At 42.3% G+C, this 20,222-nt stretch overlaps 1 protein-coding gene across 11 annotated transcripts in view; it reads right to left on the bottom strand.

Moving 5' to 3' along the window:
• ARHGEF28 (Rho guanine nucleotide exchange factor 28) overlaps positions 1-20,222 on the bottom strand; it is a 314,565-nt gene that overhangs the window by 138,707 nt on the left and 155,636 nt on the right. For all 11 annotated transcript variants that reach the window (XR_010413099.1, XM_045896431.3, XM_064596234.1 and 8 more), the window contains 3 exons: positions 14,445-14,628; positions 11,887-12,067; positions 9,848-9,920 (listed from right to left, as the gene is read on the bottom strand). Coding sequence is in view for 10 of the 11 variants with exons in the window: in XM_045896431.3 (XP_045752387.2) it covers positions 9,848-9,920; positions 11,887-12,067; positions 14,445-14,628 (438 nt within the window). In the remaining variant the exon portion in view is untranslated. The remainder of the gene's footprint in view (positions 1-9,847; positions 9,921-11,886; positions 12,068-14,444; positions 14,629-20,222) is intronic.

Raw genomic sequence — 20,222 nt, 5'->3', positions numbered from 1 at the left:
TCTTTCTTTCTTTCTTTTTTTTTTTTTTAAGATTTTATTTATTTATTTGAGTGAGAGAGAAAGAGCACAAGAGGGGGAGCGGGAGAGGGAGAAGCAGACCCCCCGCCGAGCAGGGAGCCCGATGCAGGACTCGATCCCGGGACTCCAGGATCATGACCTGAGCCGAAGGCAGTTGCTCAACCAACTGAGCCACCCAGGCGCCCCAGCGGAATCTTTTTTTTTTTTTAAGATTTTATTTATTTGCGCGCGAGAGAATGAGAGACAGAGAGCATGAGAGGGGGGAGGGTCAGAGGGAGAAGCAGACTCCCTGCCGAGCAGGGAGCCCTATGCGGGACTCGATCCCGGGACTCCAGGACCATGACCTGAGCCGAAGGCAGTCGCTTAACCAACTGAGCCACCCAGGCGCCCTAGGATTCTGCATTTCTAAAGAATTATGTACCTAGGGTGGTTGATGAAAAGGAATAGCACGCATTTTGTTCAAGATCGTACTAATGCAGAAGGCCACAGCATCTGAGAAAACCCAGCTTGCAGTAACAGAAGCTGGGTCATCATGGTGAGTGTGTTCAGATTCCAGCTTCCTGCCACTCTCAAAATTTCACTGTTTGCACACCGTCAGCCTACAGTTTTCCTTATTATCTACTGCATTTTTCTTTTGTTTCAGGTATAATCTAATTAATGCCACTACCACAAACTTTATTAAAAGAGACAAGTGTTTATAAAATTTGTACTTCATCAGTTTAAAAATAGCTTCCAGGGCGCCTGGGTGGCTCAGTTGGTTAAGCGACTGCCTTCGGCTCAGGTCATGGTCCTGGAGTCCCGGGATCAAGTCCCGCATCGGGCTCCCTGCTCAGCAGGGAGTCTGCTTCTCCCTCTGACCCTCCCCCCTCTCATGTGCTCTCTCCCTCTCATTCTCTCTGTCTCAAATAAATAAATAAAATCTTAAAAAATAAATAAATAAATAAATAAAATAAATAAAATAAAAATAGCTTCCAAAGTTATAAAATCTTTATGCAAACATTATTAAAAATATTTGTGACAGTGTATAGATTCAGAATAATAACGTATCTTTACGGGGTGCCTGGGTGGCTCAGTCGGTTAAGTGGCTGCCTTCGGCTCAGGTCATGATCCCAAGGTCCTGGGATCGAGCCCCGCATCGGGGCCCCGCTCAGCGGGAAGCCTGCTTCTCCCTCTCCCACTCCCCCTACTTGTGTTCCCTCTCTCCTGTCTCTCTGTCAGATAAATAAATAAAATCTTAAAAAAAAAAAAAAACAACTGTTTAAAAAGAATAATAACGTATCTTTAATTAATCTGGGACAATACACAGCTACATCCTAGAGCTTCTGAAGAATTTGGCACTCATTCGACCGGAGTTTAATCAAATTGCTCCAGGAGAGTTTCTGCTAAATGACTAGGGTCCTTTTACACTCACTCCTCTGTAACACCAATGGCATAGTGTGATCAAACCACACATTGCCATGGCAACCTGCAGCGGATAATGATATCAGTAACTTTTAAAGGCCTATTAATCTTGCCTGCACGGCCCACGCAGAAGGATTATCCCCTCTAAATCCGATTTACCAAACTTAATAAACATGTTCTCTTATTGCCAAACTATAATGGAACAATAAACAATCTCTAATATTCATGTTCACCAGCGACACCGTACCAGCAAACAGGGTTTTCAAACAACAGGGTTAGGCAGCTCTAAGATGACTACCAGTGTTTTGTTAAGAAACAAATTAGCCTAATAGATCTCAACTCTGTGTTAAGTCTTATTGCCCCCTTTTGAAAAATGGGACCACAGAGGCTGCACTTAGGCAAAGCAAAAGCTTACACTGAAAATACAGGACGATCAGTATTCTCCTTTAACTACCCTTTGCTGTGTCATCTGACTCCTCCCAGGAAGGAGGCAAAAAAAAAAAAAAAAAAAAAAATCATGATCAGAGCCAGCCAGACAACTACTGCTGCTTCATTCTTGGTTCAGGTTCAACTGTCCACAATCAAGTTCACAACTGGGTTAGATTGGCAGGGCATCATCACAAGTACAACTGAAAAACGAGGGTCATGCTCTCAGCTCACGCTGCCTCCCCCACAAAGGCCCAAAGTAGAGTGGTGCAGAGTCTTTGAATGGATCCTCTTCTCTCAACAGACTGAGTTCTGGGAAGGCCGGGTCCAAATTGATTTTGGCCCAACCCTTGAATCCCCAGTGCCAAGCGAGTGCCTGTCCTGTTAAAGGCACTGAATAAATGCTTCTCTCCTCCACCTCAATCTGGTGGCCCAAAATAGCTGACGAGATGTACTGGATCATTAGGCAAGCTCTAGGTCAGGACAGGGAAGGGGAAGTTGTTCACTTTTTTGAAATACTAATTGAAACACTTTGAATACCAGCACTGTTTATCATAACTTCTGAACTGCCAGATTGAGCAGACAGATGAGTGCTTTTCCCTTTGCTTCCTCCCACCCCTCTAGCTAAGCCCCAAAATCACCCTTTTCTTTCCAGTTTATGCACTGGTGTTTCCCTTCTAACAACTTTGCTTCAATTTATCACTTCAGTGTTTTATCCTAGTGTGTATGTCCAATTCACAAATCCCAGAGAACTAAAATGGCAGAGGGAACAAATTTGAGAAACTCTCCTACTCTTAACTCACAGACTATCTTAATACTGTGCCCTTTTGTTTCGGTATCTCAATTACTCCATTTTTTCCTAAAAGTGGGGATACTAGTAAAAACTACCTTTTGGACTTCCCAGTATAAATATGGATTGGGAGAAAGGATCAGGCAATTATCTATAAAAATATGAGCATAAGCCCCATTAGTCTGTGAGCCCCAACAGTCCATTCAAGTGAACAAGCATTGTTGAGCCACAGGATCAGCCAGGGAGAGGACATCAAGGTGAAAGAAGAAATTCCTACCCTAAAGCAGCTCCAAATGTATTTACAATATAATTTTCATATTTGCACTCTACATCCTTTCAAAAAGATTTTGACATCTGTTTTTACATACTTTAAATTACTTGTGACACTTTTTTGAGCCACAAAAAATAATTAAAAAGCAAAAGAAAACCACTGTTAATGTTTTAGAATATACTTCTTCTCTACATGCATGTTTTTAACAGCTTTAAGGTATAATATCATGCTAATTACCCATTTTAAGTATACAATTCAATTATTTTTGACATATTCAATGTTTTGCAATTAGCACAATTTGAGAACATTTTCATTACCCCCAATAAGAAACCCTCTACCCATTAGCATTCACTACCCATTTCTCCCTAACTGCCCCGCCCCCCAACCCCGAAGGCAACCACCAATCTTCATTCTGTCTTAATGGATTTGTCTGTTCTGGATATTTCATATAAATGGCATCGCACAATATATGGTCTTTTGTATGGGGATTCTCTCACAGAATGTAATATTTTTAAGGTTTGTTCATGTTGTAATCTATCAGTAGTACATTCCTTTTTATTGCCAAATGCCATTCCACTGTATGGATGGACCACATTTTGTATATCCACTCCTGATGGACGTTTAGGTTGCTCCCGCCTTTTGGCAGTTACGAATAATGCTGCTATGAACACTAGCATACATGTTATTATGGAGATGGAGGTTTTCACTCTATCTAGGAGTGTCATTACTGGGTCATACAGTAACTATGCTTAATATGTTTTTACAATATCATTTTCGGTTTGTTTTGTTTTGTTTACATCTCCAGTATGCATTTGCCCACTCCCCATAAAGTCTCAAAAAGTGAGGAACTTACTCGTGGGGGAGAAAAAAAGATACGCTCAGCCCAAAACTCTGGTTGCAACTATCACATAAGCAGAAGCTCTAAATCATGACATCTCACGCTGAGGTCATGATGTAATTTGCCTGATTTATTCAACTGCTTGAGTAAAATGAGGCAAGTCATACTTGAAAGCTATAAACAACATTCAATTTTGTCTTGTGAATACTTTTCTGGCCCTCTGACTTCCCACTTAGATTCTATTTCAACTCAGGAAAGAAACTCTTAAGCTATATATATATTTTCAACTTAAGCTTATTTCAAGTGTATTAGACTCCTGATACAATCAGGCTCCATTAATGCTAGTCCTTGCCTCTACCCAGCTGATCTGACCCAGCTGGAACCAGTATCCATAGCCCATCTGAACAGTCTGTTACATCTAGGTGAGTTCTGAAGAATCTGAGATTCTTTCCAGCTCAAACTGAGATTCTTCTGATAAACTGGGGAGGCAAGGAGGAGAATTTTTCTTCATGTGTGAGAAAATACTAGTATTATAATAATAAATAAAATGAGCATCATATTAACTTGATATCCTATTTTTATCCTTGGCCCTTTGATGATGAAATTCACTCTCTCCTGTGGGCAGGAAGAGAAAGTAGATTGGCAAAGTCAGCCTCTCAAGGAAGCACAGAAAAGGCTGAGCTGCTCTGTAAGATGAAATGAACAATTACAAATCAATTCCCAGGGCTGGAAAGTACATTCCCTTGGTATGATCTGTATTGTCTCAAAAATGCCAAAATACTTGACATTCAGGTGAACAACGCTGATCAAGTCCTTGGATGGATACTCCATACTGGGGTTAAGATAAGAACTCTGTGTTCAACTGAGTAACCATCCCCACAGAACAGCCTAATTGCTGTCCTGAAATCCCCAACACCTCAAGTCCCAGCCATCCTGGTGTAAATGACCTGTATCTTGACAGACATTGAAACCATATTCAACACTTCTTAAAAAAGCATTCAGTTACAATATTTAATAAATGAAGAATCTTGGAAAGGAAATCTTGCATAGATAAAAGCCCTCTTGTTTTCCCAATAACTCATAGGAGATACTCAAAGAAGGAGAATCCCCCACCCAACCACGCAACGCCCTCTTTCACATTTCACTCACCCAGAGCACACAGAGAAGGGCTGCATCCTCATCTAAAGAACGTTCAAACAAAACAATCTGCTCACCTCGTTACTGTGACAGGAAGAGCCTCGTCTTGGTATCCCAACACATGCATGATTACCACTAAATCCAGCCTAGCATATGTTACAACTTGCACTTATAATAAGCTAGCTTTGCTATGATGCTTCCCAATGGCTAAGCATCGAAGGTCAGACACTAGTCCAAGGGCTCCATCTGTATTTTCTCATTTAAGCCTCACCATGAAGTATTAAATGATACGCCCAACTCCACCATTTTGCAAAAAAGGAAACACAGCTGAATAACCCGCACGATGTTCAGAAGCCAGATCATGACAGAGCTGAGGTTTTAGCAGAGTCTGCCCGTAGCTGCTGTGTGTCATTGAGACATGCCTGTGCACGTGGGTCATAAATCTTCCTTGTAAGAACTTTATGAGACAGGTCAGCCATGTGGAAGAAAGCTCATTTCAAGGCAATGATTCCAATTTTGCACTTCACCATCACACAAATGCTGGAGAGGACTCTCCACCAGCAGCCCCAAGACTACATAGCTAAGTGTGCTATTACCGAAGGGCGGTGGATAGTCTACAGTGTGAGAGGTAAGAGAATGCACCTGCCTGGCCTTCTGACTGCCTGGGCAAGCTGTCTCACCTCAGACAAGTTACGTGATCTCTCTGTGCTGCCATAAAATGGGGAAAACACTCCTGACACCCGGAGGTGTCCCTCTCAGTGACCACTGGCAAGTGCACGCCATGAATGTCCCAACTTTGCTCAGCTCACAATTGCATTCCCAGCACCTAGAATGGTGCCTGGCATCCCACAAATACTGGAGGGCAGTTATAGAACAGTAAATTCCTCGAGATCAGGGTTTTTCCCTTTGCTTTTTTGGTTACTGCTATGTCACCAGTGGTTAGAACCCTGCCTGTCAGCAAGTGAGCACTCAAACATTCACCGAATGGGTAAGTCGATGAACCTGCAGGATTCTCAACTGCCTGCCTAGGCTGTGCCTTGTGCCTGGATCCACAGACTCTCCCGCCTTTCTCATGGGGCTCATGAAGAGGAAGCCTCTCTGCCCTGCGGGGAAACTCCCGCTTCAGCCCTGCAGAAAAGGATTCTGCCCCCTGTCTTGTGTGACTACAAGTTATGCTCCAGTCCCAACTCCCCATTTCCTTGTTAATGAAAATGTGGAACATAATTAATGCAGAGAAACCAAAAGAATAAGGGACTATTAACACAGAAGCTGAGACAGCAAATCACATAGGGTTTTGGTTTGGTTTTTAACTACAGAAGAATATAAAATGAAATGGAGTCATGTAATGGTCAGGGGTATTGCGGTGGTTCTGTTTGTTTTATGGCCCCAGAGACTGCATCTTTAACTTATTTGGTCAAAGAATCCTTATTTTTCAAAGCATCTTCCAAGATTGGGGTTTTGAACAATGCTCTTCAGGAAATCCTAGAATAGTAGGAACAAAGAAGGCAAGGGACAAAAGAGTTGGTTGGTGGATTAATACTAATAATTAGCTTGTTCATTTGAGTGAATTAAAAATGAGAAGATTTTTTGGCCATTTCGTTCATTTGGAGTAACTTCCCATCATTCTGGGAGTATGATTACAGTTACGAAACTATGGAAACATAATTGGCTCACAGACAATAATGACACCATTTATCACACTAACGGGGACAGTAAAGCCCATCTCCAGGATAACGCTCTCATCTTTTAATCGATGGCAGCTGCAGATACAAGCTTAGGGCCTCCCACTCCACTCACTGCCCCTGGAGGAACACAAAAACATGATCTCTTAAGAATCTTCTAGTAGGTCACAAATGGAAAGTTCCCCTTTGGGGTTTAAAGAAGAAGGGGGGGAAGCAGACTTTGACATTCAAAATGCGTTGTTTTTCCAGTTGAGTTGCCTAGAGCTTTATGAATGGACAAAAACGGAGCAGTTCCACTTTAGTTGAATACTGCCCCCTGCTGGAACCTGCGAACAGTTTCTAATATGTCCCCCAAGAATATACAAATCAAAGCATTGCCTAGAAGGTCTATACAATACATTACACACTAATGATTTGAAGTTAGAGCACTTGAGTTTCTATCTTTTGCTTACTGCTTGCATGACCACAGGTGTATTACCTTGGCTGCTCCTAGACCCATCAAACTCAACCCATCTAAAATGAGGTACTTTTTTTTGTCATGATCCTGCTTCCTGTAAGGTCTAACCCAGTTAGGAACACACAAGGCCTGGAGGAATCGCCCTTCTCCCTCACCATTGACACCCACCTGACATCTTCCACCTTCAGGGCAGTACCCATCTGTCCCCACCTCTCCACGATCATTACACTGCTGTGGTGCAGACCCTCTTCTGTATTACTTACAGCAGTGCCCCTCCATCCCCCCCACCCCCCACCAAACCCTCCAATGCACTCTCCACATTCTCACAGCGACCTTTCGAAAGTAATAATCTAACCTAATTTGCTTTTGCTTGAAACAGCTCCCACAGCTGTCAGGGTGGAGTTCCAATTCCTTGCCTTGTGTACAAGCCAGGTCAATATGCCTCCCTCTCAAGCCTGTGTTACTGACAACACACACGTGCCCTCCCCCCACACATACACACGCCCCACACACCCCTAATCAACAGGACTACAAAATGATCTTCATTTCCCTCAATTCATCATGTGATCCAGAACTCTGTATTGCGTACATTTCCTTATCTGGAATTTCTTTCCCTCCATTCTATCATAGCTCCAGGGTCACCTCCTCCAGAAAGCTTTCCCTGACCACTCCACCATCACAAGCCACAGATTTCTCACAGCATTATTTGCATATGACTCCTACTGCACTTATCATAATGGGCTGGGGCAGCTCATTTTTCTGCCCCAACCTCAACTGTCAGCCCCTTAAGGGCAAGAATTTAAACACTTATTCAGACCCTACTTTGCTCTAAATTAGTTTAAAGGTGAATTAGAAGGGAAGAAAATACACAAAATACACAAGTAAAAATCACAAGAAAAAAAGCAAGGACAAATATAAGGGCACAAAAGGACACAAAAATGCAGTTAACAGTACACTACACATTTCCAGGTCAGAAACTTAGCACCAAGTTTTTGTTTTTGTTAACCAGCTACAAGAAAAACACCTTGTAAGTTATAGGTAGAGCAATAAAAGCGAGCCAAATGTTCAGGAGAAGCCAGCATTCCTGACATGAAACCAGAAAGAGTTTCCTCCTACAGGTCTTTAGGAGAAAGCATAAAGTAACCCACGGCCTCCTTAGGCAGGCAGGACCCACTGCCCCCTCAGAGCCTCCAGCACGTCATCTACAGAACACACATGTGAGGGCAACTCCATGGGGGCCCAAGCACGTCCAGCTTGAACAGCAAGCCCAGCTGCTGAGCTTAACCCAGGAGTGTGTACAATATGGATGGGACTCACAGACTTCCAACAACTTGCTACAAACCTTCCTTATCCAAGACTACTTTTTAACAAACATGGGGGCCAAGAGTTTAAGATTTTACTACCTGACAAGTAAGTGAAATGCAACTCAGTCTATGTTGCCAAATATAAGCAGAATCAAACTATTCACCAGCAGTCAACTTTGGTGGCTTCGGGGCAAGGGTCTTGTCCTATCTTTTCTCCCTAACCCCAGCATCCAGCATGGTGGTTCTCAGCCCTATCAGACTATTGTCCCTTTACATGTAACAGATGTTTTGTAATGTCCCTCCACTCTCTTGAAATTGGATAATGTAACCATGCTTTATTATGTATAACCTTATCCTCATGCATAATTTCAAGAAATAAAAAATATTCTAAAATATAAAGGAAAAGGAAAGAATGGATAATCAGATAATACGTATTTCAATACATAAATTGTTGCCCTAACTACCTTACAAGACATAATGACAAAGTCAGATTCCTACAACTACTAAGATTTGGGATAAAAATGAAAAACAAAACATGAAATCAGAATCTGTTCAAGAAGTCAGGACTATTTAAGAAAAAAGGTAAGAATGCTCCCCAGAATCAAAACTTGCGTCGATCATGAAGACTTGCTAACAGATCGACTTATTTGAATATGGAAAAAGGGAAAAAAACCTGAAATGAAATGAAGTAGAAGCATGTATGCCCAGATAAACTGCCACATTGGAGAAAATAGAGTACAGGATTCCTGCAGGTGCATTATTTTTTTAAAGATTTTTTTTTAATTTACTTATTTGGCAGAGAGAGAGAGCACAAGCAGGGGGAGTGGCAGGCAGAGGGAGAAGCAGGCTGCCTGCTGAGCAGGGAGCCTGATGCAGGACTCAATCCCAGGACCCTGAGATCATGCCCTGAGCTGAAGGCAGATGCTTAACCGACTGAGCCACCCAGGCATCCCTCAATAATGCATTATTAAGAATATACCTCTTGCTGTGGACTCCCACAAGTAGATACGTAGGACTGTCAACAGCTGTGCGGGACAACCTGGATTGGGTATGACTGTCTGCACCCTGAGGTGCAGAGGTTCCTGCACCCTGATGAACATCCAGCATCCCCTGCCTTCAGCCCTGCATGCCAGTGGTCATCTCCATCCCCTTTAAGACTGACTAGCCCAGGGCAGAGCAGGGCTCCACAAAGGTGGAACAAGCTGAGGGACCAGGGACTGATGAAGGACAGCCTAGAAGAAACACACTGAATCAGAAGAGTACCCTTAAGTTCAGGATGGTGGCAGAAGCTGGCCCAGGGCCTAGCCAAGAGCACTCCGTAAATGCTAATTGAATAAAAAGTGAAAGCGGATTACATTGTTTGACACTGTCAGAGGAACCAGCGTCCTTGTATCCCACAACCCCGATCCTGTCTGTGAGGCCCTTGGTCCCTGTTGCACTTCACTACCCACTTCAACCACCAGTTAACTTGTTAGTCCTGAGCACTTTCTGGGTTGCTCAGTGCAGGGAAGGAGCTTGGGTACCTTCTTCAGTTTCTGCAGCACTGGATGGCATGTCTTGTCTTTCCTCTGGCCTGGCTTCTTGATCTTCAAGAACCTAAGAAAGAAAAAAAAAAAAAATCAATGAAAACAATCGGAGGCTTCAGATATGCGACAAGGAGATGGAAATCACAAACATAGGTCTGGGAGCTGGGACAGGCCAGACAGTCTGGAGAGGTCTGGAAAGACAGGGTGGGTAAAGCTGCTTGGAGTACACTCAGGCAGCACCCCAGGAAGAGGAGGACAGCCACTGGGGGAACCAAGAGGCATGGGTTGCAAACGTCCCCGCCATGAATCTTCTACTACTTCCCCACATCACAACCAGAAGGTCCTCAGGAACATAATGCATGAACCAAAAAGGGACAGAAGAACAGAAAATCTTGAAACTGTAAACAAGAGTCACTGTTTCTGCAGGTGCCCATCCTGAGAAACCCCTCCCCATGCCAAAGAACACAGGGTCCGGGGGGCAGGATCCCCATCACAAGGAAGACCCAGGATGTGCACGGGCCTTGCTCTGCAAGCCAGCATATGCTGGTGCAGGCTGCCCTGGCTGAGAGCAAGCTGGGGGCCTCAGAGAAAAAGTGCCCTCCTGGAGCTCTCTGCATTTTCTTTTCAAATGGTTACTGCCCGGCCGGTGAGCGATGAAGAGCCACAGAATTATATATTGATGTGCCAAACAGTGAAACAGCCCAAGACTGCATCCACACATGTTCCCAAACAAACACATGGGCACACTTGGGCAGGCAGCCCAGCAAATGGCCCAGACCCCTGAACCCTCATGGGCATATTATTAATTAAACTCAGTGTCAAGCGCCTTGCTCTTGACCATTTCAGAACATCCTGAGGCCAGATAACAACAGCAACAAAAAAACATGAAAATATACACAGTTAACCAAACCACAGAGGGGCAGGAAACAAGAAGTGCCCACTCACCTACCCTCCGTAGCTGTTAACTCCCACCCGCCTTACCCTCAAGAGGCAGTATTGTCTTTTCGAGGACCCATCATGGAATTACAGGGTAGAACAGACCAGGTATGTCCTGGGAGGCACTAAGGAGATGGGAGCCTGAGTGCCTAGGGTCCTAAGAGGTCTCACCATGCAGGCTCAAGGCCCACGTGATTACCTGGGGCCAGCAGTAACCCTGACACCCTAGTATTTTGGGGAGGGTTAACTGCCCAGGCTACCTGAAAAGGGCATCAGGGAATGCTGCTTCCTGATTACAAAACAAAAATGAAATAGGAAAATACTTTTTTTTTTGTAAATGGGGTGTGTTAAAACAATTTTTATTCTTTTTTCTTTAAGATTTTATTTATTTGACAGAGAATGAGCGAGAGAGGGAACACAAGCAGGAGGGAGTGGGAGAGAAAGAGGGAGAAGCAGGCTTCTCACTGAGCAGGGAGCCCCATGCAGGGCTCGATCCCAGGACGCTGGGATCATGACCTGAGCTGAAGGCAGACGCTTAACTGACTGAGCCACCCAGGCACCCCAAAACAATTTTTATTCTTTTGAGTAAATTTAGATGCAATTGTAGGACACTTAAATTTCCTAGTTGCCTTATTAATTTTAGCCAAGAACTAAATTCTCAACATTCTGATTAACAGGCTAATAGTTTAGCCTAATAGGCTAATAATTTAGCCTAGAACTAAATTCTCAACATTCTGATTAACAGGAAAACGTGTTATGAGAAGAGAACTAAAACAAGATTGAAAAATGTAGCTAAGGGGATGTCTGCGTGGCTCAGTTGGTTAAGCGGCTGCCTTTGGCTCAGGTCATGATCCTGGGGTCCTGGGATCAAGTCCCGCATCGGTTCCTTGCTCAGCAGGGAGTCTGCTTCTCCCTCTGTCAGCTCTGCCAGCTGCTCCTCCTGCTTGTGCTCTCCCTCTGACAAATAAATAAATAAAATCTTAAAAAAAAAAAAAAAAAGGTGCTATCCTCCAAAACACGGTTCCCAAAATAATGAGTTTGCAGTCTGTACTCTCAAGGAGTATGAGTTTTTATACACCAGAATGAAGAGACACACACACCTTGAGAAGAAAGGCTCTGTCCCAAAAGTATTTCCTGAAGAGTTTAATATCTGCCTCCAACAAATGCTCGGCTATGTGGTTCAGCGTCAGGGTCAGTGTCTCTGATGAGTGAATATACTTCAGGAAAGCTTGTTCGCTGAGCTGCACTCGGGAGAAGCCTGGAGAATGTCTGCCCTGGAAACTGAAATGTCACAAATCAAAACCGCTGGCAGTTTCCAAGACATCAACCCCAAGATCCCACTACCCTCACTGCCCCCATTATTACCAATCCAACTGGCAAAACGATCCATGAAAGCCATGTACTGACAATAAGTATGTAAGATCATGTAAACAGATGCTAATAAAACCACCTTCTTCTACCTAGACAAGATGCCAATTGAGAAGCTATTCACATACACTACATACTTTACCATCATTTGTAGAAACTAATGAAACTACTGACTTTTAAACATAGTATTTTACCTCAATATTTCATTCTCTTTTTAATTCAAAAAGATGCCTCTTGCTTTAACGGGGTCACATGTGGTAGAACAAATTAGCTGGCAGCCAACAGCTTATTAGGTGATTACAGTGGAAAACAGATATGACCTCCAGGAAGCACAGTGAGGTTTGGATGTTACAAACAAGTGGGATATTCATAGCACACTGGTCCACTGTTGTAAATCATTTTGTCATGCAAATTAAAACATGCATACATTTGATCTTGTTGTATTCTTGAAAACATCCATAAACAAAGAAACAACATTCCCAAACTAAATTCTTGAAAATAAACTTACTTTCTGTTCTGTTTTGGCCAACAACAGTTGCACATTTATTAGCTATACGTAGGCTTCGCAGTTAGTATAATATTCTGGATGGCTCCCAAGGTCATGCAATTGCAACAGTGAAGGAGCATCAGGAGGAAAATGCTAGTGCTTCCAGAGAGCAGCCCACCTCAGCATGTTGTCACATCCCTACGATTGCTTCCAGATTCTTCACTTCACAGTGCTAGCTCTATGGCTCTTTCCTCTTCTTACATGACCCCATTTAATTAATGAATATACACTTCATGAATATATATATATATAAAACATACTTTTAATCAAATAAATGCTATCTCCGAGGATTGGAACAATAAAGAGAGATCCTTGTACTCTTAAGATTTGGGGCATCTCCCCACACTCTTGATATTAATTACTAGAATCTTCTGGAAAACAACTCCCCATGCTAACATGCCACTGAAGTAAACGGACTCTGAGCATGAGCCAAAAGACTGTTATTAATTTAGAAAATGGAAGCTTCACCATATATTCAGAATTTAGCTGACAGTCTACTTCTAATACCATTCATGAATAGATCTGTTAGATGTGCAAACTTTTAAGGAACATATTATCATCTTCCAGTCCTAGTAGAAAGGTACTAAGGTACTAAGCTACCCAAGATGAAGTCAGCCAGGACTGTGATCTAACAATGAACCATCCACAATGACTACGTCAATGAGTAACGCCGGCCTTGGCGTTTTGGGCAAAGCAAGTGGGGTCATGTTAGAGCCAAGAAAAAGACAATTCCTTTTGATGGGCTTTTCCCTTGGTTGGTGGTCATGTGACCAAAGTAGAAGAAAGTTCTAACTTCTACTCCAATATCCATTTATGTACCATAAAACCATAAATTAATTACATTGAGTTTCATGAGTCAAACAAGAAAAACCAGTCCATCAAGACACACCATACAATAATACTCTGATGATATTTTATATTTATGTAGTACTTTGTAATTTTCAAGGTACTTTCCCATTTATTTTTAACACCTGTTAAGTCAAGGAAATCACTATATATGAATCTCCTTTTCATAAGAATGACCAATCTGAACCATTCTAAGTAATAAACCACCCATTCCTCATTCATTAAAAATGCTGATAATCATCATGAACATAGCAAACTTTACAGTTCCCTTACTTTATTATTTCCTTTACATTATTTCACTAGATCCTAATAACCACACCATATCTTAGGGTTTGTCTGTTATTGATTCAACAAAAATTTATATTCTTTCAATGAGTGTTATCGGCTGAAACTGTACTAGAAATATTGCAGTAGGTAAACAAATAATTTCAGCCCTCAAGTGATACAGGATGGAGACCTAGGTAACAAATGATGACTATATTTAAAATGATAAATTATGATTGATATTGTGAATTAATAATTTTAATCACCATATTGTAAATTAATCATAATCATTAAAGACCCTGACATGGATGGCTTTCTGAAGCACTTATTTAAGGTGGCACCTGAAATGTAAGTAGGGGTTAGACTAGTATTTCCCAACTTTTTTCTTCCTGACAGTCCCCTACGAAGCCCTTCAAGACATTTTTTCCCTAACTACCCCTCCATGAAATGTTGATACCAAATATATCTGTAAAATCTGTTCATGTACTCTGCACTTTATACATGAAAACTAATGGTAAAACAGAAACCAACATTAACTTGTGGTCTGGTTATTTCAATTCTTCCACAGTACTTGGAACACTTTATATAGGAACAGATCAAGAGAGAATCAATCTATCAAGTAGCCAAACTCACTTTGTGATGTCTTCAACCAGCTTGGAGTGACCGGCTCGTAAAGCTAATTCTAATGGTGTGGCACCTTCTTTGTTGGGTAAAGACAAAGCCTGAACTCCCCCAGGGAGGCACAACAGGAAATGAGAGAGCTTAGGTAAGCCCCATCTCATAGCCAGGTGTAGAAGAGACTCTCTGCATAAAGAAACTGAAAATAAAAACAAACTGTATTAGTTCCTTCATTTACAAACTTTGTCTTTTATGTTTTATCTATAATACCATAGATTTAGACACAACAAGAATGTCAGAACTGGAAGGAACCATCAAAAGCATCTAATCCAAATACCTTATTTTAAGTAGGTGTTTAACGTGGGGTTTGAACTCACAACCCCGAGATCAAGACCTGAACTGAGTGAGATCAAGAGACGGACACTCAAGTGATGGAGCCACCCCGGCACCCCCATTTTACTGCTGTGGACAGGCTGAGTGATGTGTCCAAATGTAGGTAGCCAGGAGGTGCTGGAGCCAGGTCCGCCCATCACTGGTACAGTGCTCTTTCTACTCCCTACAGCACACATTCACATCGCCTTTCACTTGTGCAGTAAAGTCAGCCCGGAAAAACAAGCGCATTCAGCTGCCCTTGAAGGACATGCTGCTACTTCAGGAGGGCAATCTCTCGGAGGCCACAACCGTAAGCAAGTCCCTGTTTCCCCTCTTTAGCTGCAGAGGTGCTCCTCCCCTGATGAGAAGCTAGGGCAAAATGGGTTTCCGGGCACCTGGGTGGATCTGTTAGTTAAGCAACTGCCTTCGGCTCAGGTCATGATCCTGGAGTCCTGGGATCGAGTCCCGCATCGGGCTCCCTGCTCGGCAGGGAGTCTGCTTCTCCCTCTGACCCTCCCCCCTCTCATGTGCTCTTTCTCTCTCTCATTCTCTCTCTCTCAAATAAATAAATAAAATCTAAAACAAAAACCCAATTATTTAAAAAAAAAAAAAGAAAGAAAGAAAGAAATGGGTTTCCCATGTCCAGAAAACTTGAGACCATGGTCATTCTCCAACTTCACGGAGGTGCTCTAGCGCATCTATTAGATTCCTGGGATTATTTCAGGGCTGGCAAACCCCCTTAGTGCTTTGCTTCAACAGCTCAGCCTGGGCCTCTTCACATGGCCCTTGGTTAATCTGTGTATCTGAGTTTTCACAGTGGTGTTTGCAACTTTTACATTATGGAGTATATCACTGTAGAGGCTGAGGGGTTTTATTATTCTCAACACCTAACATAATATCTGACAAACTGAAGTCATCCAGTATTTGTGGAGTTGAATGGCAACTGTTAAAATATCCATTATTTGTGTATGTTCAAATTGCCTTATTTGCACATAGTTTGTACAACTGTATTTCTACTGTAATACTCAGTGCCTGGAACACAGCTGGCTCATGATAAATATTACACTGGAAATGTGGAAAAGAATAAATTTGTTTACATTAAAAAAAAGGTGGGCCCATGAACTCCCTAGACATCAAGACATACCTTAAAGCAAATCTTATCTTCACAAACTAAACCTGAAAATCCTAACACTCAAGATCTGCTGGAATGCATGCAGTGAGAATGTGAATTGCATATACCCTCAGGTTAAATAATGTTATTGGCTGCAGCTGTAATAGGAAAGCTGTCTAAAGTACACGGGATTGCACTGTAGGAAAAGCCAGAGGGGAGGGACCCCTTCCGTCTTCTACCCCAATATAGTGCCCGGCACATGTATGTGTCTAAAAATACCTGCATATTGAATGAATGAATGAATATATGACTAAGGGGGCTCTTCCCCTGATGAGTACCCATGAAAGTGAGCTTTAGGGATATGACTGCAGCTGCTATTTGGAGCATCTATCATTCTTAGTTCCATCTCTGAAACCTCGACTAAAATCTGTGAACAAAAGCTGCTCACTCTCTCGGAGTTTGGACACTGAGGACAAAAACTAACTACTTCTCCACACAGCTGGCAGTCTGCATTAACTTTACTTTTCCACTGTCTTCATTAACATAATTTCACTACTCCAGGAGACTCTACCCACGGCAAATGATAGTCTGTTCATCATTCCTTCAAGACCCATCAATTCTCCTGTAAAAAGCATCCTTTTAAGCCCTAAAACCAATCTTTATTATACCATGATCCTTATCCAATCCTAATCCAACTCCCTGCATTACGCATGACCGATCCTCTGCATTAGAAGACCATCATTAAACCAACCTTCAGTTTCTCAGTAAATTCCAACCTTGCCCTCTCCGGGAAGAGGCTGCTGAGGCTCCACGGAGGCGGTCTCCCTTACTGGGCTAGGCAGTTAGCTCAGCTTTGTCTCACCAGCAGACTGTGGGGATGCTATTTGGGGAGCCAGCATCCAACAACACTCTAATTTGAAACAATCAGAAGGAAATACTCCACTGCACAAATGCAGAAGAAAATTGCTTAGCTTACATTTTTAGTGGTTTAGACTATTCTTTTATCCAGATCAAGAACGTGAAGTCTTATATTTCAAATATGTAAATAAGCCCTCTCAGTGAAATACCACCAACTTCACTGTGCATTTGCTCCATCACCTGTCTGTGTGACAGCACAGACCCCCTGCCCCCCCATCACATGACATCTGAAATGCCAAAACATCTAAAAACAAAGCAGTGCACACCTGCCAGATATCTGTTTAATATACCTGATATCTTCAAAAGGCTATTGAAGAACTTATCTTTATTTTACCCTTTAAGTTTTTGACCTTTAAACTCATTTTATTAGAAGGAAGGGTTTTCATTCTTAACAGATTCCCAACAAGGCATGTTTGAGAACATTTCCATTTTTTTTTTTCCTTCTTAAATAATAACGAGGAAGGGACTGGTTAGGATCAGGTAACAAGACAAACACAAATGCACAAGTACGCTCCTCAACATGTATGTCAGCATGAGATCATAACCAGCCACCCTCGAATGGAATTTCAAAGTCATAGATCCCAATCTCAATCTGGTAAGAAATACTGCATGGTTATATGGGACACAATTCTCTTCCAAGACGAAGACCAAAAGGGAACAGCTAAACATATTGCATTCCCTTTTGAAAGAAAACCATTGGTCAAGGCAAGTAGAGCATCAACAATTTAAATGGAATGCCTTATACTGCTTTGGGCAGTGCCCCAAATACCCTTGACTTTGGGTAGGAGTTCACTCTATTCAACCTGGTTGACTGTGTGGGGGGGCAGAAGTTGCTTCCTCCTCTGGAACACTTTCCAGGCCTGTTCTGCTAGTCCAGCTCCCCATTCCCTCCTTGGGCTCCAATCTCACATCCAGTTCACAGGAGAGCACAGCAAACTTGTGAGAAACAATGGCTCACTGCTGAAACTGTCCCTCTCCCTCCCTCCCTCCCAATCTACCCACCTCCTGGGAAGGTGGGAAGGCAAGGGGAGAAAGGATCTTCTGATGTGTGAAGGAAACAAATAAGATGCTGACCAAGATGTTTTGAGAGAGAGCCTTCTCACTCAGTATGAAAGTTCAGAGCCCAGAATCAGGCAAACAGCCTGAAATAGGAAACACCATGACATATATAAATAATTCTGCTTGTTATAGAGTTTCAGATTCTTAACAGCAGTCAGGAAAACAAGCTGTGAAAAGGGGTTATACAATCTGGCAGAAGTGGGGGGCAGTGTTTAAAATGTATTTTTAACCAAATAAATATGTCTCTTCCTGTGTGGCTAATGCCAGGAGTTATGCGAACTAATGTTACCAAAACAGAATTACTTGTAATTGTTCTAATGGCTAACATTAGAAGGTATGACCTGTCACATCCCGGGAGCAAAATCACCCAGACATGAAGAGGAAGTGAGTAGACTGTGCCAATCAATCAGCATTTCCCATCATGGCACAGAGGGAGGCTCATCGGACCCAGACAGGGAAGGAGGCTCAAAGCCCATGCCTCTCATTCTGCCACACCTCAGTTTCTGTCCCTGGAAAATAAGGCAGTCACATCAAAGACCCAACGTCCTGAGAGTATTCATCCCAGCCCTGACTTACTGAGGATCAAGAATCCATGAAATACAGCGCACACCAAGGGACCTCCCATAGTGTTCGAGCACAGGACCCGAAACAGCTGGTGTGGCTGCTGCTAAAGGAAAGTGATTTTATATACTGTTCAGTCCAAATTCAGGATCATCATAGCTTCACAAGGTCTGGAGATAGCAGAAGATTGAAAAATAAATTATCAAGCCCTCAGGAACTCACAGTCACTGATACAGGAAATGTAAATCGGCATAACCACTTTGGAAAATACATTGCCATCATCGAATAAATTTGAAAAAACTGAAGTCTTCACTGATTGAGCATTTCCACTCCTACATAGAAACCCTAGTGAGCACTATGCTTTGTATGCCGCAGCAAGCACACATTAAAATGTAAAATTGTCCAAAAACAGAAGTGATCTCAACATCAACCAACAATAGAATAAACTGCAGTATAATCACCTCGTACCCTAACAACAATAAAAATTACAGACTTGGGGCGCCTGGGTGGCTCAGTCGTTAAGCATCTGCCTTTGGCTCAGGTCATGATCCCAGGGTCCTGGGATCGAGCCCCGCATCGGGCTCCCTGCTCCACGGGAAGCCTGCTTCTCCCTCTCCCACTCCCCCTGCTTGTGTTCCCTCTCTTGCTGTGTCTATCTCTGTCAAATAAATAAAATCTTTTTAAAAAAATTACAGACTAATATAGTAAAAAACTAAGAAATATAATGTTGCAGAAAAGTCACAAAAGAGTACACGAATGTTTCAATTAATACAAAATTTTACAAAGTGAACAACTAAGGCATACTATTTAAGAATACATAGGTAGTAGAACTTTAAGGAAAAGCAAGGAAACGGTTACTCTACAAGTCAGCATCATTTCTCTGGGACAAAGAGGAAACCATGAATAGAGGAGACTGTAGCTACTTCTGGGGTCCAATGGTGCCTATATGTCTCCCCCCCCCAACACACCCAGGAAGCTGTGTTTAAGGCTCTCCCCAGGACAATTATCACAAAATTTCCAGGGGTGGGACCGAAGCCTTATTTTTTTCTGAAGATTCCCAAGTGATTCTAATACAATGCCAGGGCTAAGATCTGCTACTTTCTCTAAGTAAGTGGTTAACAAAATACCTATCTGTGCTTCCTTTTTATACCACTGTCTTCCCTATCATCTCTTAAGATCTATTAGCTAAAAACTTCACCAATGAGTAACAAAAAAAGTTTGACTTTCACAAGTTATTTTTAATATACAATACCTGCTCCCAAACCAATATATCCTTAAACACTGTAAGCAAATTATTAAAGATAAATGTGATAGGGACAATAATCTAGAAGCAAATGCTTTTAAATGCAGTTTAATTCAGGAGTACTTCTACTTTGTAGGATTTACTAATGGTTCACAAGTCATTCAGTAGACAAACACTAAGTGAATCTAGTACTATATGCCAGATCCTGTAGATACAAAGATGGACATGGTCCCTTGTCTTTGAATATCATACTGCCAGCCCACTTTTGTTTGGAATAAATATCTGACCTGTGAAACCACTGTCTGATGAGTTACAGCTCCAGGTGTAGACACAAAGAGTACAAACAGAAATAAGGAAACTATTGGACCTACAACCTCCCTCATGTATCATGACTTGAAAATTTACACGTTGATACAATGCCACAGTGATGAGGAAAAAGAGAATGAAAAAAAAATTGCCAAATATTTTATGGAGTGCAGAAGAGAATATTTAGCATGAGCATCACATACAATCTCGTATTTTTTCAGGA

The sequence above is a fragment of the Mirounga angustirostris genome, unplaced genomic scaffold (assembly GCF_029215605.1).
Source record: "Mirounga angustirostris isolate CCGP_5_RB_7025 unplaced genomic scaffold, mMirAng1.0.hap1 SCAF_7, whole genome shotgun sequence".
In the NCBI taxonomy this organism is placed as follows: domain Eukaryota; kingdom Metazoa; phylum Chordata; class Mammalia; order Carnivora; family Phocidae; genus Mirounga; species Mirounga angustirostris.
This window is presented reverse-complemented; position numbering and strand designations above follow the sequence as displayed.